Source organism: Megalobrama amblycephala, linkage group LG24 (assembly GCF_018812025.1).
Source record: "Megalobrama amblycephala isolate DHTTF-2021 linkage group LG24, ASM1881202v1, whole genome shotgun sequence".
Taxonomy (NCBI): domain Eukaryota; kingdom Metazoa; phylum Chordata; class Actinopteri; order Cypriniformes; family Xenocyprididae; genus Megalobrama; species Megalobrama amblycephala.
In genome coordinates this window covers 23,623,765-23,650,360 of record NC_063067.1, presented here as the reverse complement: position 1 = coordinate 23,650,360, position 26,596 = coordinate 23,623,765, and the positions used below count along the sequence as shown (strand labels likewise).

Sequence of the window (26,596 nt, the reverse complement as noted above, 5' to 3'; positions counted from 1 at the left end):
AAACTTGACAGCACCTCTTTTGCAATTTTGCAAACTTGGCAGCACCTCTTTTGCAATTTTGCAAACTTGGCAGCACCTCTTTTGTCATTTTTCAAACTTGACAGTAACACTTTTTGTCATTTTTGAAACTTGACAGCACCTCTTTTGCAATTTTGCAAACTTGGCAGCACCTCTTTTGTCATTTTTCAAACTTGACAGCACATCTTTGTCATTTTTCAAACTTGACAGCACATCTTTGTCATTTTTCAAACTTAACAGCAACACTTTTTGTCATTTTTGAAACTTGACAGCACCTCTTTTGCAATTTTGCACTTGAGCACCTTTTTGTCATTTTTCAAACTTGCAGCACTCTTTGTCATTTTTCAAACTTGACAGTTGTCAAAACTCACTGCATTTTTCATGACAGTTCATTTTTCAAACTTGCAGACATCTTTGTCATTTTTCAAACTTGCAGCAGTCATTTTTGACAGCTCTTTTGTCACTTTTTGTCCACAACTTGACCAGCAGGCCTCTTTTGCAATTTTGCAAACTTGGCAGCACCTCTTTTGTCATTTTTCAAACTTGACAGCACCTCTTTGTCATTTTTCAAACTTAACAGTAACACTTTTTGTCATTTTTCAAACTTGACAGCACCTCTTTGTCATTTTTCAAATCTGACAGCAACTTTTTTTTTGTCACTTGACAGCACATCTTTGTCATTTTTCAAACTTAACAGCAGCACTGCAGATTATTGTCAAGTTACCTGCGGTGAGTCCGACATTGACATGCACATCTTTGTCATTTTTCTAACACGACACAGCGAATGCCGGTGGTAAACACTCGTGTTCCAATACTCGTGCACGAGTTTTGGGAGGTGTTCCCTCGAAAATGAGCTGTGAAGGAGGGGGGTTGTTCTTACGCATGCGCTCAATTCAAAAACTCAGTAACAGTCTTTGGTTTCTCAGTCGACGAAAAGATCCTCTTTAGTCATTTTTCAAACTTTAACAGTAACACTTTTTGTCATTTTTCAAACTTGACAGCACCTCTTTGTCATTTTTCAAATCTGCAACTTTTTTTTTTGTCTTTTTCAAACTTGACAGCACATTTTGTCATTTTTTCAAACTTAACAGAAACTTGACAAACTTAACAGCACATTTTTGAAACTTTGTCATTTTTCAAACTTAACAGAGCACTTTTTGTCATTTTTGAAACTTGACAGCACATCTTTGTCATTTTTCACACAGCAGCACTTTTTGTCATTTTTGATTGACAGCACATTTGATTTTTCAACTTGACAGCACCTCAGCACCTTTTGCAATTTTGCAAACTTGACAGCACCACATTTTTTTTGTCATTTTGCAAACTTGACAGTCACATCTTTGTCATTTTATCATTTTTGTAAACTTGACAGCACTGGGTGTTACATATTTTGTCAAGGGATTACTTGTTTTCACACTTGAAGTGATGAAAAATTCCCATTCTAAGGGATGGATGGGCCTTTGTCATAAAGCCTTTACTGTATAGAGAAACCACATAAACAGTGATCGTGATAAAGGGACAGAGGGATCTAGGTCCAGCAAACCACTAGCTTGATTCAAGCAGTTCCTTATTTACTTCTTGCACGTTTTATGGTGGATTGGTTATGATTTATGGAACATGAATTACTGTTTACCATCTGCCGCTGGATGTCGACAAGGACAGCTCCCGTAAACGTAAGCGTACGGGCCATACCAAACGACCCAAGAAGAGTTTGGGACAAGAGGAGAGATAAGAGGATGGATCAATATCGGATGTTGCATTTTCTAGATGGAGAGAGCTTCGCGACAAACTTCACCTAGAAAGAGATGCCGATCTCGCTTGTGTTTTACTCGACAGGTGAGTTGTTTTGATTCGTATCTTTACAGACAACCTCTTTTAACGATCAACACGATTAGTATTATGGGGCATACACGCCAAACACGGGGCATCTAGCGGGGCATCTCTCTAGACCCGCGCGAGGACGCGTCTGATCCATAGTTTATACATTTATAAAACTTTAAAAACTTTTGTCATTTTTGAAAATTGACAGCACATCTTTGTTGTCATTTTTCATACTTAACAGTAACACTTTTTGTCATTTTGCAAACTTGACAGCACCTTTCTTGTCATTTTTCAAACTTAACAGTAACACTTTTTGACATTTTTTTTCCCAACTTGACAGCACCTATTTTGCAATTTTGCAAACTTAACAGCACTTCTTTCTTGTCATTTTTCAAACCTGACAGCAACTCTTTTTTTTTGTCATTTTTTCTATAGAGTGAATATACTTTCACTTTATGGAAAAGAGAAGCTTAAAGACTTCTTTAAATCATCTTTTTGTGTTCTACAGAAAACCACACAGGTTTGGAACATCATGAGGGTAAGAAAATGATGATTGTTTCAGTTTAAACTATCCACTGAATGTTAAATGTGAAGCCTCTAACCTCATTCCTGTCTGGTTTGTCAGGACTGGCACCATTTAACTGGTACACTCCAACATTGAAGAGCCCATCACGACTGCCGTTCTGAGCCGCCAACTCAAAATATTGAATGGCCCTTCTTCCATCCTTTACTATGGTACTGTAGTACCATCCAAGTCCATTCAGAGCTTCTACAGAACCCTGAGAAAAACACACATGGCCCATTATAGAAATCACAACACTTCTACACACAACCACATGCGCACTGGTACTGTATGTGCACTCACCATATCAGCAGCTTTCTCCAAGAAGCTCAAGACCAAGTGTTCGGTTCTTCTTCACTCCTGTTCCCTGTTCAAGCACAAATACTACATGATGGGATGTCTTGAAACTATCTACAAGTCCATACACACCACTTTTACATACATTTTCCTAATCTTGTGTCAGGAGTTTCTATTTATACAAAACAAGCAATGTATGTGTTTTTACTATGCAAATGCTTGAAATGATACGGCTCAAGAGATTTTCATGTAACCCGTGGATTACCTTCAGGAGGAGAATGGCGTAGTCGTACATGGCCGTGGGATCAACCATCTGCAGGGCGCTCCTGGCATACCACATGGCCGCTGTTCGAACATCTTTCTCCACCCCGTTACTGCCCCAAAGATGCATCCTGGCCAAAGATTTCTATAAGAAACACCAGCCCACAATGCTTTTACAATAGCTGAGAATCTCAAATGAAGTAACAAAAGCTCCCTCTGCTGACAATTATCTGTATTATTATGGGAAAAGCATTATTTTGTTACCATATTTCGTAAAACTGAACATAAATAGAAAATAAAGTTTTTAAAAAATGTAAATATTTTATTCTGGACCCTAGGACCCTAGCTCGGATTTTCAGGGCAAGATTCACAAAAATCTTTTTAAGAAAAACTTTTAAATTCTTAACATAAATTTGTAAGAGAGAGAATTTTTGAAAAGTTCTTAAAATATTTTTCTCTAATATAATTTTATTTAATATATTTTCTTAAGAATAAAATGACAAGCTATATCTTTTGGGGATTTTTTTTTTTTTTAAAGTTTGGATTTTTAAAAAAAAAATAAAAAATAAAAAATCTTTTCCAGAATTTAAAATCTCCTTAAGTTCAGAAATAAGAAGCAAAAATAATGTAATTCTTAAGAATTTTTTGTGAATCAGGCTCTAGATCTTTAGCACATTGTGATGTTCTAAATGACAAGAACTAAAGTCAATAGTTAAAGGTTTAACTTGATATATACCTAAAGACAAAGAGAGATCATGAGAAAAAGAGGAGAAAAAAAATGAAGACCTGAGATTCTACATCTCCTCTGTTGGCCTGGTGTTTCAAATACTGCACAATGTCACCTAGTTCACCCATTTGGGTATTGAGCTCGTCGTCATTGCTTAAATGAACATGTTCTGTGGGAGTTTGCTGCAGAGAAGGAAAGACAGATTGCATAGTTGTCTTTACTGTATAGTAGAAACACAGACAATATAATTTCCATTCAGACAATATTATTTCACGTCAAACCAGTGTGTGTTAACTTGCCCTCAAAACACTGTACAAACCACTAGTTAACCTGATGACACAAGATTTTCAGCTTGACAGTGAGTCTGGGTGTGTCTTTGTGTTTACTTAAAGTTCATAAAATTCCAATATTTCATTAACAATCAGCTTAACAAACTTCAGCAGTGTCATTTTTCTAAATATTTGACTGCGCTTGCTGATAAACAAGAGATACACCTGATACTAAGGCACTAATTTTATTAGCAAATGAGCATTTGCAAATTTAATTCCCTTAGGTTCTGTAGTCTGTAGTGTCTACATGATTGGAATTAACCAGAAATATTTATGACTGAAATAAAATTGAATTTAGTGTCTCATTTAGACAAACATGTTTAATAAATGGAATGGAATTATAAATAAATTTGTTTTTTTGTTGTTGTTGTTTTTTTTTACTAAATACTCTAAATTTATATTGCCTTTCTGTTAGAAATGCAATCTTTGTATTGATGTTTATATTTTTATATGGTTTTTAAAAAAATATATACATTTTTCAACAGATTTTATATATTTTTCTTAATATTTTCATTGTCAAAAACTAGAAAAAGCTTTTCTTGAGGGTTTTACTGTAATTTGAGAGCATGAATTAAGCTTGTCATATTATATATATATATATGACAAGCTTATAATATATATATATATATATATATATATATATATATATATATATATATATATATATATATATATATATATATATATAAATAAATGTAAAATTAATTTACATTCTGGAATTGAAAAGAGGTGTATTCATGTCATCGTTTGTACAAATGTATTTATTTATGCAATTAATGTTTTTAGAAAAAATATTCTTCTATTGTATTATATTTATGTTTATTCAATTCTTTAAATTATTTGGGACTATTATCAGCAAATATTGGTATATGTGACTGCATATATGTTCATATAGATTGAAATGACAGGACTAGTTTACAGTAATTCATCCAATGCTTTTATCACAATAATCAGAGTCTATCAGAGGTGTAAAGTCCAGGTTCAGAAAGTAAAATCCTCCTCAGTATTTTTCATATTCCAATCACCTGGATTTGCTAATTAGCACAGTTTTTCAGCCAGGAGGTAGAACTAATTAGTAAAATCAGCTGGGTGGAATAAACATATGGCAGGACTTTTACTTTCTGACCCCTGGACTTTACACCTCTGGGATCTATATAATTTAAATATAATAATACATATTTAAATTATAATAATATATAAAATGATTAAATGTAGTATACCTGTAAAGTAAATTGGGAATATGTATACATTACTAATCTCAGTATATAAAAGTGTAACTCACCCAAGAGTCTTGTACTTTTTCGCGGTCAATGCTGGTCTGTTTGCCAATGTTGGCGTAGTAGCCATATGCTGTATTCTGGTCTTTGGGGAAACCGTCAAGTCCCTGCATGTGCTTGTATCCCAAATGCATCAGAGCGAGTCGGTCATCAGAGACCCCGCCCATCAAACTATAAACATGACCCTGAGAAAGAGATTATGAGCAAACTTTAACACAATATTGCTGTAGGCTACCAAGCAAACTTTGTATCTGGCGCATCTGTGTTTCTCTTGTAGCTCATGTTTTATATCTTTTTATCATTTTTATGTTTAGTATCTTTTATGCTTCTAACCACAATTCCAACCTCACATGTTTGCGATGCAGTTTACGAATGTTCGTTTGAACGATGGTTTCGGGAAACACCAAATCGTTGAACTATGTTAGTAACGTCGGAACTTGCGATGTTAGTTGGCAAACGATGCTTTTGGGAAATGCACCCTGATTTCAAAGTGAAGGATTCATTAGTTTGAATATACAGTGGGTATGTAAAGTATTCAGACCCCCTTAAATTTTTCACTCTTTGTTATATTGCAGCCATTTGCTAAAATCATTTAAGTTCATTTTTTTCTCTCATTAATGTACACACAGCACCCCATATTGACAGAAAAACACAGAATTGTTGACATTTTTGCAGATTTATTAAAAAAGAAAAACTGAAATATCACATGGTCCTAAGTATTCAGACCCTTTGCTCAGTATTTAGTAGAAGCACCCTTTTGATCTAATACAGCCATGAGTCTTTTTGGGAAAGATGCAACAAGTTTTTCACACCTGGATTTGGGGATCCTCTGCCATTTCTCCTTGCAGATCCTCTCCAGTTCTGTCAGGTTGGATGGTAAACGTTGGTGGACAGCCATATTTAGGTCTCTCCGGAGATGCTCAATTGGGTTTAAGTCAGGGCTCTGGCTGGGCCATTCAAGAACAGTCACGGAGTTGTTGTGAAGCCACTCCTTCGTTATTTTAGCTGTGTGCTTAGGGTCACTGTCTTGTTGGAAGGTAAACCTTTGGCCCAGTCTTTCATGTGTCTTGCACTGAGGAGAGGCTTCCGTTGGGCCACTCTGCCACATAGCCCCGACTGGTGGAGGGCTGCAGTGATGGTTGACTTTATACATCTTTCTCCCATCTCCCGACTGCATCTCTGGAGCTCAGTCACAGTGATCTTTGGGTTCTTCTTTACCTCTCTCAACAAGGCTCTTCTCCCCCGATAGCTCAGTTTGGCCGGACTGCCAGCTCTAGGAAGGGTTCTGGTCCACCCAAACGTCTTCCATTTAAGGATTATGGAGGCCACTGTGCTCTTAGGAACCTTAAGTGCAGCAGAAATGTTTTTGTAACCTTGGCCAGATCTGTGCCTTGCCACAATTCTGTCTCTGAGCTCTTCAGGCAGTTCCTTTGACCTCATGATTCTCATTTGCTCTGACATGCACTGTGAGCTGTAAGGTCTTATATAGACAGGTGTGTGGCTTTCCTAATCAAGTCCAATCAGTATAATCAAACACAGCTGGACTCAAATGAAGATGTAGAACCATCTCAAGGATGATCAGAAAAAATGGACAGCACCTGAGTTAAATATATGAGTGTAACAGCAAAGGGTCTGAATACTTAGGACCATGTGATATTTCAGTTTTTCTTTTTTAATAAATCTGCAAAAATGTCAACAATGTGTTTTTCTGTCAATATGGGGTGCTGTGTTTACATTAATGAGGAAAAGAATAAACTTAAATTATTTTAGCAAATGGCTGCAATAGCAATAACAAAGAGTGAAAAATTTAAGGGGGTCTGAATACTTTCCGTAACCACTGTATATTGAACCAAACACTATCATAACATCTTAGTTGATAATTCTATATACTTTATTTTTGTCAAAACACCCCATGTTTCAGTCGTGACAGCACATTTTCGGTAGTGACAGTAATGTGTTGGTAGTGACCACAAAACATTACAGAATTTTAACTCCCATACTAAAACATATTAAAATACTAATAATTTGCATAACTGTACTAAAATTTTGTTTATTTTCCCCTTTTGTCACTACCAAAACAATAATGACATGTTTCGGTTGTGACTATTTCGGTACTGGTAGTGACAATTTTAGATACTTTTGAGTCTAGTTCAAAGATGCTAATCAGCACGTGGTTAGCTAGCACAGTTTTGAACAGTTGTACACAGAAAACAAAAACAAAAACAAAAAAACCTACATTTTATCGAATAACACTAAAAAAACAATGATGTCATAACTGAAACTTCACCACATGTTTCGGTCTTGATTGTTTTGGTAGTGACAATTTTAGATACTTTTGAGCCTAGCTCAAATATGATAATCAGTGGTTAGCTAACAATTCTGGGGTGCATTTCCCAAAGCGAACTATGGTCGAAAGTTCCGTTGTTACCAATAGAGTTCAATGGGACTTACGACAATAGTTGGCTAACAATGCTTTCAGGAAATGCACCCCTGAACAGTTGTACACACATAAAAACTAAATTTTATGGAATAACACTCAAAAAAGTTTGCTTAATTGCAGAAAAAAGGTGTCTGGTAGTGATGTTCCTTAAAGTTACACACAGATTTTCAGACTTTTGAACACATTTAACTCAAAATGATGGTCCCTATCTACTATGAAAGAGAAGACTGTGAGAGGGAGGGACACAGGAATATTTCCTGACCAAAAATGTAGAAGTGTGGTTAAAATCAGTCTCAGCCAATGGACTAAAACATACACTAGTGACCAATTGATAGTACCCAATAAATGATGATTTTATATATATTAAGCTTACTGATATTGTAAATATTATTGTGGGATCTTAGTAAACATCTAAAATATGAATACTTAAATGTGTTTTTTGGTTGTGGAACATCAGTTTGCACCAATTCTATAGAATGGCCCATATATGAAGCACCTGACAGAAACCTTTAAGGTTAGTTAGTTAGTTCTATATATAAAACTTTTTCTTATAAAAGGCTATTAAGAAAGTAATTCTGATTGCATGTTAAATTTAGGATGAATTATATTTCCAATGTATTGCTCTTTTATAATGGCCACTGAATGCTCAGGGGTGATCTCATTCCCACCTGCTCCAGGTCCACAGAGATGCCCAGGCCAGCCAGGTGTAGGGTAGCGAGCAGGAGAGAGGAGTGCTGGTGACCCCAGCAGGAGGACACCTGAAGCTGCTCAATGATAGTTGACATGAGATCCAGGCCACCGTCAGATTCTTCTGCTTTTCTTATTGTCTTTACTGCATCCTGGAAAATCACTTGGCTTAGATGTAACAAATGTCCACCACTGCTCTCCAGACCTGAAGGAACAGATGAAGAGACTCTCTACCAAGAGCCATTGGTAGTTCACATTACACAGTACAGTGTTAAACTCCTACTACCTGTTATGAAGTCCTGGTGGTCTTCTAGAAGCTTAAGGGTGATGTTGAATCTTCTTTGCTGGTCCCACGACCAAGTTTGTGTGCATTCCCTACGACCAAACTTCCTCTTAAGGTCTCCATAATAAGACTCACAAACATCTGATAACCAAAAATACAAAGTCTTTAGAAAAAGTTCACCCAAAAAGAAAATTGTCATCTTTTACTTATCTGCTGTCCAATCCGACACTGTATTTTGAAGGACTAAATCTCTCAATTTCATTCAATTTCAAAGTCAGCTTGAAACAGAAGTTGCAATAGTCTTTTCTTCCCTATTGTGACGTATATCAGAGTGAAGCAGCTTCTTGAACAAGAAAAAAATTAGGGCAGGGCTTGATTTTGTCCATGGGAAATTTTATTGGATGGCTGTGGTTTGCTATTGGTGGATCTCATGCGAGTGACAGGTTGCCCCGTCCTCGTCATCAGAGAAGAAAAGAGATGTTTCTGCAAAGAGGGAAGTTATTCTGATTCAAAATTATGAGAGCACATAAATTTAAGATATATATGATGTCCACGGATAAATCATTTCTAAGAAATAACCTACTGAAATATTGCTGCAACCAGGAAAGCCACTGCAGCTCTTTTTTCCTGCATAATAAATTATGTAGATGAAAAACTATAACAGACGCTGTTATGTTTTCTTGCGCTCGGGGGCAGATGCCTGATGTTTGGGAATGCGAATCGTTTGAGGTAACTAATTCTGAAAGTTAGATATACCAAATCATTTTGATGACAAACTTTGGCTCAGGCATTTAAGAATGATTAAAACAAAATATGAGATGGTGTGCAATGAAATTGCTCTGCTAGTTAGTCCAGTTATCCAGTCACATGATTTTTTTGCAGTGCATCTTGGTATTTATTCGATAAATGTGTTTCCATTGTAGTTTATGTGCATGTCTTCTAATTGGATAAAAAAAGATCAGTTTTTCAGTTTTTTATATGCATTTTAAAAGGTTAGTTCACCCACAAATAAAAAAATATATCATTACTTACTCACCCTCATGTCGTTCAGAACACAAATTAAGATATTTTTGATGAAATCCAAGAGGTATATGACTCCTCCATAGACAGCAATATAATCAACACTTTCAAGGTCTAGAAGGCACTAAAGACATTGTTAAAACCATCAACGTGACTGCAGTGGTTCAACCTTAATGGTCTGAAGAGACGAGAATACTTTTTGTGTGCAAAACCAAAACCAAAATAACGACTTTATTCAACAATCTCTTCTCTGTCATTATCCTTACACAGGTGACGCAGTAAGCACAGTGAAGGCTTCCGTGTTTACGTCCGAATGCCGGCTCAGTATTGGCCAAAGCTGATCATGTGAGCAGCACAACGCATGTGTGTGATGCTGATGCAGGAGCCGACCAATAATGAGTCGGAGTTCTGACGAAGAACCTGGAAGCGCTGGGCGTAAACAACGTATGAGAATGACACAGAAGAGAAGATATTGTTCAATAAAGTCGTTATTTTTGCTTTGTTTTGACGCACAAAATGTATTCTCATCACTTCATAAAATTAAGGTTGAACCACTGCAATCACATTGACTGTTTTAACGAAGTCTTTCGTACCTTCCTGGACCTTGAAAGTGTCTGTTAAATTTCTGTCTATTGATGAGTCATATTCCTCTCAGATTTCATCAAAAAATATCTTAATGTGTGTTCTGAAGATGAACGAAGGTCTTACGGGTTTGGAACAACAACGAGTGTGAGTAATTATTGACAGAATTTGGGTGAACTAACCCTTTAAGACTTCATACACATCTTGGCATGTCCGTTCCAGTGATATTTTATGCAATATCCCAAAATGCGCATAAAAATATGTGGATGGAATCATAGCTAATGTGTCAAAATGTGCTCAGATTTGCCAAGATAGCAAAGTCTGCAGTTAAATGATCTCATTGTGAACTCAAACATTTCTCATAAAATTCAAGTCTATTTGAGCTATTATGGTCAAATTCATTTTAACCAGTGTTGGGAAAAGTTACTTTCAAAAGTAATGCATTACAGTATTGCGTTACTTCCTAAAAAAGTAACTAAATGCGTTACTTTTTATGGTTACATTATAATGTAATGTGTTACATTACTTTTGCATACTTTCGTATTTTCTTACCTGGGCTGGGCTTGTTTGTTTTTTAATAACAAAAAAAGTTCTATTTCTGGCAAATGTAAAGATCCTTTCACACCAAAAGTGAAATGAATAAGCCTCAGGCTGAAGGAAATGCATATTCACACCTGTACAGTAGAGGGCGCCTCTCAAACTAATTCTTTCAGCTGTGTTGCCATTCTTACTCTCAATTTCTCTTAACATGGAGAGGTGTCAGTTAATAAATGGGAAAACAAAGTTTCTTATTTAAAAAGTCACTCAGAATTATTTTGTTGTAAATGTAATGCATTACTTTACTTGTTACTTGAAAAAAGTAATCTGATTACATTACTCACATTACTTGTAATGTGTTAGCCCCAACACTGATTTTAACTGACCTTTAGAGATGTCTCGGTTCTGTCTCAATGCCTCCAGATAGTGCTCAGTAACCTGTTGCATTTCCTCACAGTGTCTGTGGAGTCGGTCCAGCTCTTTTAGCGTCCTGACAGGGGACAGGGGGTTTTTCACCTTGAATAAAAATGATACAAGTTATAAAGGCATAAGAATGTCTGAATGCATGCTGCATCATGTGATTAATATTGACATAATAAGTTTTGTCATATGCATTTAACCATTGATAAGATAGTTGTACTCACCTTTTCTGTGCCCAAACGATAATATCTGATTGGCCCAAAATACCCATGAAACCCCTTCATGTAGTTGCATCCACCAATCACAAAATATCCTGATGTGTCATTGAATTTAACAGGATGATGAAAACTGAATAGAAAGAAAGAAAGAAAGAAAGAAAGAAAGAAAGAAAGAAAGAAAGAAAGAAAGAAATAACGAACGAAAGAAAGAATTGCTGCGTTTTACTAAACATGAACAACACTATAAAAATGGGTGTAAAAAAACTATTTGAAAAAACAGTATTAAAAAATATATATAAAATAACAAATTCAGTTGGGTGTATACTTGAAACTAGAGAAACATTTCTGCAATTAATTAGCATTATATGAATTCTCGGGAAAAAATATTATATATTTTGTGCAATTTCTTCGTGGCTACATTAATATTATTTTAAATATGTTTTATTATTATAAGACACTGGTTAAAGGGGTAGGTTCACCTTAAAATGAAAAATATTTCTAAATTTGCTTACCGTTTCTAACCTTTTATGGTAATAATGATAAACATTATATATATTTTTAGTGTAGATGAGACGTTATGACTTACTCAAAAAAATGAATGCTCTCTGATGTCTGTCCTGCAGGTAAGACCTTTGTGATTATGAGTTTTGCCTGACATGAAAAAATTTTCAAAAGTTCACTTTCTAATACATTCACATCTGAATGATGGTTCATCATAAGCACTTCTGTATGTATTCAGTGTCACTTAACATATGACTGCATATGAATATGGTTGATGTACCTTTGACACCTGAAAGAAGATATCCAAACGGATCCAGGTATGGAGGGGTAATCCTGTGTGTGCTGTAAACGCCTGTTCTTCTCCATTTACCATTTGCACCTGCAGCACTATATTGCCTGAGGACCAAGACATACTAGCACATCACATTTAACGTCTATATGAAAATATAATACATAGTTCAGTAAATAACAGCTTAAATTTCAGCCTGTTTCTTCATGCAGTTATTGTATGACTTGGGGATTTTGATTAGGGTTTCATGAGAGTTTATTTAGTTTTTAGTTTTGGAACTATTCCTTTAAATTTGCTTGAGTTTATTTCACGCAGCAATGTCACATGATGGATTGCACACTGACTGGCTTACCTGTGTCAGACAGCATAACAAGCGGGCTTCCATATTTCCTGTGTTCATTAACATGTTTGACTATCCCACACACCGACTGGCTGCACCAGCTCAGCAAGTAGAGCCACAATGACAGGGCCGTGCTGCAAAAAGGAGATGATGCGAGTTTCAAAATTAGTGTACCAACACCCTATACACATTCCAAAACATTTCAAGCATTACAAAACTATTATTATGTAGCATCTGGACTGAATTCCAAAGATCGAGTCAACTCTAAATTTTGTGAAAGCTTTTGACGTTTGACCTCCTTCCTGTAACTCTGACATGTCTGGGCCCCATACTCCCTTTTGTCACATTTGTTACACCAGAGAGCCTAACCAGGAACACTTTCGTAACCTTGTGGCACCTAAAGGAACTTCAAAGGTTCTCCTAGATTGACCTCCTATTGGGCACATAGACCATGTGGCCACCCCAGACGACCAATACACACACACACCCAGACACACACACACCACAGAGACTTTCTTTACAATTAGCCTCAAAATATTACTATGCCAAAATGTACCCCCTTTGTACCTGGTGTGTATGCATGTCTCCCTATTATATAAGCTTAGTTACAACTGTAATTGTATTAGTTTTACCCTAAATGTTTATATTCAAGTGGGAAAAATGTATCTCTGCTTTAATGTCTTCCACACATATACTTATTGGATTCAAAATGTTCCTCTATGTTACTGTAAAATGCTTTAGTCCATCTTTAGAGTCTTTTGGGAGAAAACTTACCAATTTGGACACCTTCATAAATTATGCAAATTAAGTCGTTAAAAACACACAAAGGGCACGCCAGCTCGAACGCACTGAAACTCCTGCAGAACGGTGCATTAACCACGGCCTCCAAAAGTACCCATGCAAGTATAGAAACATTTCTTCGTAGTGTTTTAAGTTTACCTTTGTAAGTTGTGATTCCTTGCTGGCTCTCAAAGGTTTTAACTGTTTGTAATTTGCCATTTTTGATCACCTCTGTTTTTCCTGACTTTACTTTCGCTTCTGTATATATATATATATATATATATATATATATATATATATTCTTTGTTATATTTAGGCCATATATTAAATCCATATTAGTTACACTTTATTGTCTCTGTTGATGCTCATTAATGAATCCAAGTCACTTCAACGTTTGATTTCGCTCGTTATATGCTTTTGTAAGTAACGGAGAATTCTCCTTGGCCAGAAGAAAACTTTGTTTTTAAGAGTTGATAAGCTAGACCATATATATTCATATTTGGTTATAATCCGTTGTAATTAATTATCCATATATATACATAATTCCCTTTTTGGTCGGTTTATATTATAATTGATCATAACGTGTTATGATTTAATTACTATATATATATATATATATATATATATATATATATATATATATATATATATGTGGCGACCAGGGGTGCGTTTCCCAAAGCGAACTATGGTCGCAAGTTCCGTCGTTACCAATAGAGTTCAATGGACTTGCGACCATGGTTCACCAACGATGCTTTCGGGAAACTCACCCCAGGGCGGGCGAGAGCCGTGAGGGAACGGCGCGAGGCCGGTGGCGCGAGAGTTAACGAGCTACACCTGGGAGGCGCACCGGCCTTGAGTCTCTCACGGAGGAGCTCCGGGAGCATAAAAGGAGGAGCGACGACCGTGGAGGACGAGAGAGGACCAGGCCTAGACTTTATGTTATGTTTTATTATGTTTGTGTGGCCGGCAGACGTCCGCGAGGGTCTGTCGGCATTACTTTCGTTTTGTTCTTTGCTTATTTTGAATTAAACTTTTGTTGAACGTTCGCCGGTTCCCGCCTCCTTCTTCCCACATCTACTGACCACGTTACATATATATATATATATATATATATTTCACCCATAATTTGAGCTAATTCCTCACAATTATCATATCAACAAGTGATCATATCACATATGAAGTGCTTATATTGAGCACAAATAATGTTAGGAATGTTATCTCATATTACATCTAAAACAATACAACTGGAGTTTTACATTTTCTGAGGAAACAAAACTGGCTCTCCATAGAAAATCCAATATTAAGGTATTTAGAGTGGTTTCTAGGGCATTGCTAGGCATTGTTGTTGATAGGATGTTGGCAGGTTGTTGTTAAGGTGCTCTGGGTGGTTTTTAGAACATTGTTAGGGTGTTGCTAATGTGTTCTGAGTGATAACGAGGGCGTTACTAGGTTGTTGGTAAAAATATTCTGGTTGATTGTTGCCAGTTTGTTACTAAGGCCCTCTAAGTTGTTTCTATGAAATTGCTAGGGTGTTGCTAAAGTATTCTGAATGATGACTAGGGTGTTGCTAGGCTGTTCTGGGTGGTATCTAGGGCATTGCTAGGATGTTTGCTAAAGTGTTGTATGAGTATAGTGGCTATGGTGGTGCTATAGACAGTGTACACAAAGATGTTTCTATGGTGTTGCTATGGTATTTTAAGTGATGACTAGGGTGTTGTTAGGCTGTTCTGGGTGGTCTCTAGGGTATTGCACGGGTGTTTGCTAAGATTTCATGAGTGTTCTTCAAATCTGGCCCTGGAGGGCCACAGAGTTTAGTTCTGACCCTGGTCAAACTCACCAATCTGCAATTTTCTATTAACTCTGAAGACCTTTGATAAGGGTTGGAACTAAACTCTGCAGTGCAATGGCCCTCTAGGACTGGATTTTATGAACCCTTCAATAGACAGTATACAGCTGTGTGCAAAGACGTCTCTAGGGTGTTGCTAAGATGTTCTGAGTAATCGCTAGGGCATTGGTAGAGTTTTCTGAGTGGTTGCCAGGCTGTTGCTAGGCACTTTTCTAAAAATTATTATTTTTTTTTCCTGGTTGGATGATTAAACAGATGAAGAACTCATGGTTATATTTCAGAAGGGACCATTTCATTTAATTGAATGAAGTATCTTGAAAGCAAGTCTGACCTTGGCTGTTTGAGACCGAGGCTGCGTCTCCTTTCTAGATCTCTGTTTTTGAAGGGGGAGAACGTGTATATCACCCCAAACCTCTCACCAGTACTCGCAAATGGAAAAGTAAGGATATCCACAGTATCTGGAAAGTCACAAAAGAACAAATAAATGATGCAAAAGAATTTTCAAGTATAATCTAAAATTGATGCACCTGCAAAATCATGACAATACAGTATCTTCAAACAACCTAAACTAGTACTCTCTCTTTTTTTTTCTTACCATCATGTCCTTCTTTTTTTCCAGTGGAACACAAGTGACATAATGACAGTTCAGAGTGACCAAGTGGTCTGTCAAACTCTACAAAAAAAGTCCATGTTCAGACTTGCGTGGGGAACAGACAACGCTATCTCACTACCAATTCCTACAAATTAGCCACTTCATAAAATACGTAAGTATTGCCGTGAGATCGGGTTGGAACAGACAAAATTTAATTTGTTATAATTTTGTTAAATATTCTATAGCTCTGAAATCTAATTCTGCATCTTATTTATTCAAACTGGCATACTGTAAGAACCAAGGGTGATTTGGTGTCACTGATGGCAAACCTGCTGTGATATTTTGGAATCTGAATATGATCGTGAATGAGATTTTTAATGATTCAATGACTTCAATTTGTACAGAGCCCCGGACATGACATGCAGGAAAAAAATAGTAGGCTAAATCGTGCGCACAATTTACTAATTCGTTCCCTCGATTTACTAAAATGTACGCACGATTTACTATTTCGTTCCCACGATTTACTAATTCATGTGCACGATTTACTAATTCGTTCCCTCAATTTACTAAATCGTGCACATGATTAACTAAAACATGCGCACAATTTAGTAAATCGAGGGAACGAAATAGTACATTTTGCGCATGAATAAGTAAATCGAGGGAACGAAATAATAAATTGTGCACACAATTTTTTTTTTTTCTTGCATGTCATGTGCGGGGCTCCGTAAATTTGTGTTCCATGGTACAAAATACAAACATATGTGTTCGTAATTGCATGAGGGTAAAGGTAAATCATTACATTATTTGTTAACTATTCTTTTTAAAATTTTCCCACCTGACTCATGTGGACATTTTCTCACAGTATCTTTGGTCAGCTGCCACATCAGCCATGCGCCCCATGAGACCGAACTTGTCTGTGGATATGCTGGACGATGAGATGCAGGTAGTGTCCTCAAAAAGGTAGACGTTCTCACAAGAGATTGGTTATATCCTTGGTTGCCACCAAGTTTCTCTTCCTCCAGATGAAGCAGCCAGGCCCTCAGCAGCACATCACACGTCTCCAATGGCTGCCTGACAAAAAAGTCTCTCTGGTACAGCACAGCTGGAGGAAACACCAGAGGCAACCTTTCTGGATCTGGGATTTCCAAATCTCTTATGGTTAGTCCAGGTCCGTCTGTAGACTATCATTCCTGTCCTTGTTGGGGTGGAGATCACAATTTCGACACCGATTCGGCAGGCAGCAGAGCAGTTATACTGGACCTGTACACTGCACTTGTCCATTACTGTAGCAGGAGCTTGTTCAAACTGCACAAAGTCTCCACGATGAGTCCTTTCACTGTCAGAAGACTCACACCAAACCTTCAGAGAGACAGATTGACCCACACTTCACATCAGTATGAAACATTAGATACTTATCAAACATCTTTTTTTTTGCTGAATTTTGTACATTTAGACAAACAAATAGGACCCTATGAAATAACAATCCAGATCATATATTGGCTTGGCTGAAATGTCAGGATCATACTTTTACTCCCAGACAAGCAAATTAATAAATTTGCATTAGGATCCTTTCTCTTTCTTTCTTTTTAATTTATTTACTTAAAGGATTAGTTCACTTTCAAATGAAAATTAGCCCAAGCTTTACTCACCCTCAAGCCATCCTAGGTGTATATGACTTTCTTCTTTCTGATGAACACAATCTGAGAAATATTAATGCATATCCTGGTACATCCAAGCTTTATAATGGCAGTGAACCTGGTTCACGAGTATGAGCTGAAGAAAGTGTCTCCATCCACATCCATCCATCATAAACGTACTCCACACGGCTCCGGGGGGTTAATAAAGGCCTTCTGAAGCGAAGCGATGCATTTGTGTAAAAAATATCCATATTTAAACAAGTTATGAAGTAAAATATCTAGCTTTCACTAGACCCTCTTCCGTATTCAACATACAAAGAAAGTGTAAATCTCTTTAAGGTCAAAAAGCTTACACTACATCCTACGCCTTCCCTATTCAACTTACGGAAAAAACGTAACTGATGCGACACCAGTTTACACTTTCTTCGTAACTTCAATACGAAAGGTGGTCTCACGGAAGCTAGATATTTTATTTTATAACGTGTTAAATATATATAAATAAATATAATAAATTTATACACAAGTGCATCGCTTCGCTTCAGAAGGCCTTTATTAACCCCTGGAGCCATGTGGAGCACGCTCACTGCCATTATAAAGCTCTGATGCGTCAGGATATTTATTAATATTTCTCTGATTGTGTTCATCAGAAAAAAGAAAGCCATATACACATAGGATGGCTTGAGGGTGAGTAAAGCTTGGGCTAATTTTCATTTGAAAGTGAACTAATCCTTTAAGCAAATAATATACACTCTGAAAAATAATGGTTCCAAAAAGGCATTTTCTCAGCAAAGCCATAAAATAACTATTTTTGGTTCCTCAGAGAACCTTTCAGTCAACAGTTCTTAAAAGTGATCAGTTTATGTTTAGAGTGAATAGTTCATGTTTTTCTTACACTGTAAAAAAATGTAATTTAAATTTAAGGTTAAAAAAAAACAAAAAACACCAGCTGTGGTTGCCAGAAATTTACCGTAAAAAAAATATGGTAGCAGCATTTTAGGTTTTACAGATTTAACTTAAATTTACTGATTTAATTAATGGCTATAATTTACCAGCTTATTGAAGTACTAATATCTGTTTTGTACCTTTGTAATACACTGACAACCACCAAGCACAGTGGTGATGAGAGTCACATAATGAATTAAAACTCATCACAAGCAGCTTTTCCACAGGCTGAGAAGGACAATACTAATACTAATATATAGAAGGTGCACACAGTGTCATTCACACAAACACTAAACATCTTCTTGTTTTGTCAATGCAATAAACATTAATTTAACAACTTTAGATGTAACATAACTCCCTAATGTACATAACTGCTTAGAAAAAACTAGGAATAAACATAGTTATTTCAACGAAAATAAATCATATGTGAAGCGTCACGCGGGGAATTCTGAGAATGTCAATTTACGGTTTTTCACTGTAAATTATACAGTGATTTATTCTTTTTCACTTCCAAAAACTGTCAATTTAACAGTATTTTTAAATGTACGGTTGTTATTCACTGTATATAGTACAGATACTTAAGTATCTGTTAACCAATTCACTTTTTTTTTACTGTATCATTTTTACAGTTAAATTTACAGTAATCTTTTACTGTTAAAATCACATTTTTTTTACAGTGTGAAGAATATTTTAATAATCTTTTCCACTATAAAGAACCTTTTGTGTAATGGAAAGATTCCTTGGGTGTTACAGGTTCTTCTTGAAACCATCAATGCCAATAAAGAACCTTTATTTAGTTAGAAAAATCAACCTATCCATTTCTGTTGTTGTTGTTGTTGTTGTTGTTATGTTATCTTTTTAGCATTAGCAATGAGATTTTCCAAAAGAACAGTACTGATAATTGGGAAGGTGTGCTTAATGTCACAATGGGGAAAAAAATTATATAAAAAAAAATCTTAGTAAGTAACATCTTTAAGCAAAATATAAGCTAATTGTTTGTCTTTGTACTGGATTACAAGTTTAATAACACCCCACACCTGTACAATAGTATTTCCAAGGAACTTCAGGGAATATAAACCTACCATGGTACATATTTTAGGTACGTCAAAATATGACCAAGAACGTACTTTTTGTAACTTAACATACAAATACTAATAAATCAGTTCTTTCTTTAAATAACAATAGCAGGCAAAACTAGACCTGTAAATAATCCATGTTATTAAAGTAAAAGATGTTTAAAGATGAAACTGAAACTCGAGCAATTATTAAAGTTGCATAGAATTGAAAATAAAGTCTCAAGTGTCTTACCGGTGAGAGCACGACAGCTGCGCAGACGAAACTCAACACAACTCTCATCTTCACTATCTAATGAACGCGACGCGCAGTGAAGCGACCAAACGCAACATTCACAGGTGATTATGACGCTAAAACTTTAGCTGTTTACTGTCACGACATGTTTCATTGCGTCTCGCGCTCTTCCGTGTGTGAGAATTACAGGTGTGTTTGTTGTGTGTCACTGTATACGCCACACTCTCATTATGCGTGGACTCGCCTCATCTGCACTGCCAGCGACGCGACCGAGAACGCTACTAACCGCTCAGAACGCTGAAGTCATTGATTTCACTATTATAAGAAATGCTATGGTTAACCTTATCATGAAAGTGTTGTTCGTCCATATCCCAGGAGGTCAAACTAAATGTTACATGAACTATTTTCTTTTCTTTTCTTTACTTTTTCTATAAAGAACCTCTGTTAAACTATAACATATTTTGTATTATAATACAATATATATATATATATATATATATATATATATATATATATTTTTTTTTTTTATTGGTATTGGGTAGGATTAAGGGATGTAGAATATGGTCATACAGAATAAGGCATTAGTATGTGTTATAACTAAGTACTAATAAACAGCCAATATCCTAGTAATATGCATGCTATAAGCAACTAGTTCATAGTGGGGAATTGGATCCTAAACTAAAGTGTTACCCAATTAAAGGTGCAATATGTAAGATTTATGTCCGCTAGAGGTCACTAGAGGCTTATTCAAAACAAAGCCGTAGCTTGATGAACTTTGAGCGCGGAATCTTGGGACATGTGGTCTTCACTTCACAGCCGGTGCAAAAGAATAGGGATAGGACTCGGGAAAAAATCATGTTCATGAATGCGATTATTAACGTTATTGTAGTATGAAGCAGAGCAGGACCGAGTGTTGTGGGAGCTAAACGAGGCCGCTGGAGCGATTGCACAACTTTTATTATGCCACAGTCGCCGGCGCCGCTTCCGCTTTTCCGGTCATGAGTATGAGGTAACACAGCTCTGTTTATCATATTAGATACATTTGAGAGTGTTGAAAATGATGTTATAACGTTATTCTGTGCGTTCGCTCGGCGGCTGCTGTGAGACACTTGTTTGAGACACACTGAACTAGACTGATTTTAGAATATCATATTAAATGCTAGATGGCTTGTGTTGATAAATGGCATGGAATTAATTTTAAAACGTATTGTATGATGGAGAAAATTCTATATTACTGTTACTAAAAATAAAGCTTCATCTGATTATGCCATGTTAGCTATTCAACAAAATAATGTTTTTCTCTGAGGCATGGTAAAGCATGGTACTCGCAAAAAAAATCAAGAAAATTAGATTTAAACAATAAGACTAAACGTGTTGAGCTATATAACACCAATTAATTTTCTGTCTAAAATGTAACCAAACAGTTGTTCCCTTGTCAATTAAAACATGTAATATATTAAAGTGTCTTTGGTGTTTCCATGGTTTCTACAAAATAAAAACACGATTTACAAATAGTTGGAAACATTTGGGTTATTGTAAGTACTCAAGTGAACAAAATATATAACACTGGCCTAAAGGTTTTTGGATATTTTACTGCAAAAATATTACATATTGCACCTTTAAATAAAGAACTTTTATAATACACAGATGTCCTGTTTCCAAAATACACAGCACAGCAGCACAAAACTGATATGCTTTGAAAATGAAATTTCATGGTGTGTATCGTCAAGCTTGGGTTGAAAGGCTTACTTTGGCATTTTCATGCGTTTCTGGTTGAGTCAATCATGGAATGGCGCTTATATAAGGGGGTTCTGAACTATTTCAGATGTACTGAGGCACTATTTGGTTAAGACTTAACTTTGAAAACAGACATTAAGTGGACTGAGAGTTGGATAATTTATGCTGGACCTGGTACTCATTGCTTTTGCTTTTCCATAAGAGTATATTCTGGATATGAACAGACAAAGGAGAGCAGTGGTCTAGGGAAGTGGCTGGGCATGTTCGATTTTTGTTTCAACAGCCTATCATCACCACAAGAAGATATAAACACTGAGAACGCTGAGGGGAATCCAATGCTGAAGTAATCCAGGACTTCTTTACCAAATAACAGATTAAAATGACCCACCTGTGGAAATGAGATAACATACAAATGAGGGGACAATACTGAAGAAATAACAAAAAAATCTTCCAAGTAAAGTGCCTGAAAAACTATGACATGTTTTTGCAGTTTATGTCATACAGTGTAATAATTGACAGAGTTACAATTTATTGTCTATCTACACAATAGTTTATGGCTTTGCAAGATGTATGCGGCTTGCAGACCCCCCCTCTGTTCCCTCAATGGAGTGCTCCACTCTCACAGTCCTTCATGCCGGAGGATTCCACTCATCTGTTCGGAGAGGGGATTCACGGAGAAGCTTTCTCTACAAGGCTGCCTGGGAGGGGCGCTCTGAGTCCTTTGGAATTTTATATGCCGATAGCGGAATACCTCACACAGAGCCCGATAAACTTTGGTCAAATTAGCCTCAGTTCAGCGCCGACAAACCTACTGAATATAGACCATCAGCACCCCTCATTGCCGTCCATCTCTCTTCCTTCACCCACACCCTACTCCATCTCTCCCTCCGTGCCTTTACCGTTCACTCTCTCTCACGGTACCACAACTCTCGGCTTCGCGTTCCAGGGAGGTGTGATCGCCGCAGCCGACACGCGTTCCAGCTGCTCGGGAAAGGTGGCCTGTCCCGCCTCGCCAAAGGTCTTACCCATCCACTCTCACCTGGTCGGCACCACATCCGGGACCTCAGCTGATTGCGCGCTCTGGAAGCGCATCCTGGCTCGAGAGCTCAGGCTGTACCAGCTTCGACACCGCCGTAGGCTGTCGACGGGGGGCGCCGCAAAACTGCTGTCCCACATGCTGCATCCATTCAAAGGCACTGAGCTTTGCGTCGCAGCCACTCTCTGTGGATGGGATGGGGATGAAGAAAAAGACGAGCAACCAATTACAGAGAAATATGCAAATACCCCTATCACTCAAATAGCAGCAAGCGATTCATGTATCCAATCAGCAGCAACCCAGCCGTTCATAGCTGCTCCTGCAGTTTGTAAATCTCCAGCTCAACAAGTGGTCAAGCCTCGTTCGGGAATATGTGGCCCACGGGTTGTTTATGTGTGCAGTGACGGGCTGCGCCTGCAGGGGGAGCTGTTCTCTGTGGGATCGGGCTCGCCCTACGCATACTCGATCCTGGACAGCAGCGTTTACTGGGGAATGAGCGTACAGGAGGCCGCTTCAGTCGCCAGGGAGGCCGTGTACCGAGCCACATACAGAGACGCGTACTCGGGCAATAATGTAGATCTCTACCATGTTACTGCCAAAGGGTGGAGGCGCAGAGAGAGGGAAAACTTGAAAGAGGAGTATTACAGAGAGAAAGAGAGGGAGATAAAGAGAGTGGCGGAGAGAAAAACAGAAAAGAAAGCAATTTTAAAGTGTGATGATAGAGATATAGTTTGAGGAGAAACATGAGGCAGATTTTGAAAACATGAATGATGAGAAAATTATTTTATAGCAAAGACAAACATGTATTGATAATTCTTTAAAGGCCCACTGAAGAGTGTTGGAACACGCAGCATTATTCAATGTGTTGACGTAATTTCAACTGAAACAGGAAGACAGGACAATATATCGAACAGCCCCGCCCCTTTTTTTAAATAGCCAATAGCGTTTCGTTTATGTTACAGCTTGCCAGAGCCGTTAGACTCTGTAAAACCTCTGTTTCCTCCTAATCTATAACCGTTTCTCCTCATAATGTCCTTTAAATCGCTTATATACAGCATTATTTATGCGGCGGTTCACGTTATACTAACGCGAAAACGAACTCCATTCGCATCAAAGGAAAGCATGTTTACACTGTCTGAATCGTTCCCTGTTCTCTATATAGTGCTCTATGTGCCATTCACCATTTAGAAACTAGTAAATGTGTGAGCAAATGACCGATTTCAGCTGAGGCTTCACCGTCTGTAAGAGTGTAGGAGGAGGTGGGACTTCAGATTCTAGAGAGCATTTGATTGGACAGAAGATTTGACGAGAAACTGAAGTGCGATGTGATGTCACGAAAATCCGTGATCCATTTTTAGCGGAAGTGAGAGACTGTAAGTTTTAATGCTTATATCTCCTAAATGCGAATTTTGTCATTGTTTTGGAACACACCATCTTATTCATAACCATAAGGTTAAGATATTCATACTAAAAGCTAAAAAAAAATACATTTTGATTTCAGGGGGACTTTAAGATTTATAGTTCTTGGTGTTTCACATTGTGAATGAGCTTTCTTAAACAAATAGTGCAGCCAAAAAGGACGTTTTTGTACCAAAACTGTATGATTTTTCTTTTTCTGAGAAACACAAAAGGAGATGATTAACAGAACGCCTGCATGAGATGTATGGGATATTTTTGTGGTACTTTGGACTTTTATTAGTTAAATAATTTTGCTGAATGTCAGAAGCTTGATTGTATCTTGGGCATTATGGTAAAAATCTAATTTTATGTTAAAAAATGTATGTTAAAAAAAAGAAGGAAAAAAGAACTTATGGGTTTAGAATGATATTGCTTTTAATTTTTGAGTGAACAAACTTTTTACCATTACACTTCTAATGTAATAACTAATAAAGAATATACATTTCATGTATAAACTTGTAAGATCGAGCAGAAATCAGGACTCAACACTAAGGAATTTTTTCTATTGTCCTGGTTGAACCATGGTTCAAATTTTTACTTGCCCTGCCAAATTGTGCTCTAACACAAAAAAGTAATAAATATTTTTTTTTTTTTTAACTTGCATTCTAATAAATAGGGTTAAGACACCAACATTTTACAGACCAGTGAAATTTCATAATTAGTTTAACTAATATAAATTGAAAACATTATTAAAGACAAGTAAAGAATCATTAGTAAAATAAAATCAAATAAACAAATTACAAGCAATAGCACAAATACATATGATAGAACAAAGATACAAATGAAAAAAAAAGAAAAAAAGGTAATTCAGACATATCTAGTCCTTCAATCATTTTATGCCTTAAAACATAACTTTGATCTCCAAAATTACATATTTAAACGTTTTTTTTTCTTTGAAAAAATATTTATTTATGCCATAAAATAGCTTGATTGTAACTCTACACCCTTGCCTCGTTTAGTATATGCGCTTCTATGTATATGCAAATTAGCCCCGCCTCCACTCACTCCAGTTAGAGATCCACACGTTGACGTTCTTCAGCACATCTGTTCATATTCATGCTGTAATAAACAAATGTGTGCCAAATGTGTCTCTGATCTCTGCTGTGTTTTAAAAGTTTTCAAATACCTGGTGATGTCACATCATTTAGCTGGACGCTCAAAGGTTTTACATTCCTGCCAAGAGTGGAAGGCTGTGGAGGTTAAAGCATTGTAATGACCCCTACAGGATAGAGATGGGATTGCTGTTTTTCAATGTGTGATGAAAATCTCTGACAGACTCTGTACTTTACTTTATTAATCTCCCCCATAACTAATCCTTAACTTTAGAAGTTCACTTTTCACTTCTTTCATTGATTTGAATCCTATATGGAAGCCAAAAATAAGGGGTTTTAAATGATGGTTTTATATAAAAATTAAGCTTCTTGTTCTTGGTAATTCTTGAAATTCCTAATAGCTTGTTTCCAATCACGTGATTCTGATGATGCGCGAAATTCAGATGGAGGGCAGGAAGCGAAAAGCTGAATGGACGAGATGGAGGAAAGTCCTTAATGCCCTGGTTTAGACACTATTACAAGAGAGGCATAAACAGAAAATCATATGTTGGACGTGATCCATACATTGTAAAGAGGAGTGATTTTTCTACTGAATTGGAATATTTGCCTGTCATCAAGACTGTAAGCAAGTTCCCCATTCCTGGTTGCTTATAGCACCTCAAGTTTTTCCCTTAAGAATGAGACTTAAGGCATGATTTCTCCAATTTGGGAATGACTTAAGGGTGTTGCATATTAAGTATTTGATATAATCCCTTAAAGGGTTAGTTCACCCAAAAATGAAAATTCTGTCATTAATTACTCACCCTCATGTCGTTCCACACCCGTAAGACCTTTGTTCATCTTCAGAACACAAATTAAAATATTTTTGATGAAATTCGATGGCTCAGTGAGGCCACTATTGAGAGCAAAGCCACTGAACCTCATAAAGGTACTAAAAACATATTTAAATCAGTTCATTTGAGTCCAGTGGTTCTACCTTAATATAATAAAGCGACGAGAATACTTTTTGTGTGCCAAAAAAACAAAATAACGACTTTTCAACAATATCTAGTGATGGCCGATTTCAAAACACTGCTTCGGAGCTTTATGAATCAAATCAGTGGTTCGGAGCGCCAAAGTCACGTGATTTCAGCAGTTTAGCCATTTGATAGGAGATCCGAATCACTGATTCAAAACAAAAGATTCATAAAGCTCGGAAGCAGTGTTTTGAAATCAGCCATCATGAGATATTATTGAAAAGTCGTTATTTTGTTCTTTTGGTGCACAAAAAATATTCTCATCGCTTTAAATTATTAAGATAGAACCACTGAACTCACATGAACTGTTTTAAATATGTTTTTAGTAGGCCTCCTGAACTTTGCAGGCAGTTTTTTTTTTTTACCTCATGGCTTGGTTTTTGCTCTGATATGCATTTTCAGCTGTTACATGTCTACACCAGATGCAAGTGGCATGACATGACCCGATAAAATCAAAAGAGTCCATTATAATTAATGAAACTGTCTACATAGGGTATGGAGTGTAGGTTGATGAGAGAGAGAGAGAGAGAGAGAGAGAGAAAACTTACAGCGGTCTGAAAACTTTCTAAAATCAGTATTTCCC

General features: G+C 36.8%; 2 protein-coding genes across 2 annotated transcripts in view; one reads left to right on the top strand and one right to left on the bottom strand.

Annotated features, from left to right (window-relative positions):
• LOC125260573 (protein sel-1 homolog 3-like) overlaps nt 1–20,018 on the bottom strand; it is a 35,188-nt gene extending 15,170 nt beyond the window's left edge. Inside the window, 17 exon segments of the mRNA XM_048179001.1 lie at nt 2,442–2,618; nt 2,705–2,725; nt 2,727–2,768; nt 2,964–3,104; nt 3,746–3,868; nt 5,298–5,477; nt 8,401–8,624; nt 8,706–8,843; nt 11,228–11,357; nt 11,486–11,609; nt 12,066–12,130; nt 12,261–12,376; nt 12,622–12,743; nt 15,567–15,693; nt 16,663–16,988; nt 16,990–17,186; nt 19,715–20,018. Of these exon segments, the coding sequence (XP_048034958.1) occupies nt 2,442–2,618; nt 2,705–2,725; nt 2,727–2,768; nt 2,964–3,104; nt 3,746–3,868; nt 5,298–5,477; nt 8,401–8,624; nt 8,706–8,843; nt 11,228–11,357; nt 11,486–11,609; nt 12,066–12,130; nt 12,261–12,376; nt 12,622–12,743; nt 15,567–15,693; nt 16,663–16,988; nt 16,990–17,186; nt 19,715–19,762 (2,301 nt within the window). The 5' untranslated portion in view covers nt 19,763–20,018.
• A 1,383-nt stretch (nt 20,019–21,401) lies between these two features.
• On the top strand, nt 21,402–25,353 carry psmb11b (proteasome 20S subunit beta 11b). Its single transcript, XM_048177148.1, has one exon. The coding sequence runs from the start codon at nt 22,005–22,007 to the stop codon at nt 23,220–23,222; it is 1,218 nt and encodes a 405-aa protein (XP_048033105.1). The 5' UTR covers nt 21,402–22,004; the 3' UTR covers nt 23,223–25,353.
• The last annotated feature ends 1,243 nt before the right edge of the window (nt 25,354–26,596 follow it).

Coding starts and splice junctions, on each gene's coding strand:
- psmb11b (XM_048177148.1), top strand. CDS start 22,005: ATGGCTTTGCAAGATGTATGCGGCTTGCAGACCCCCCCTCTGTTCCCT.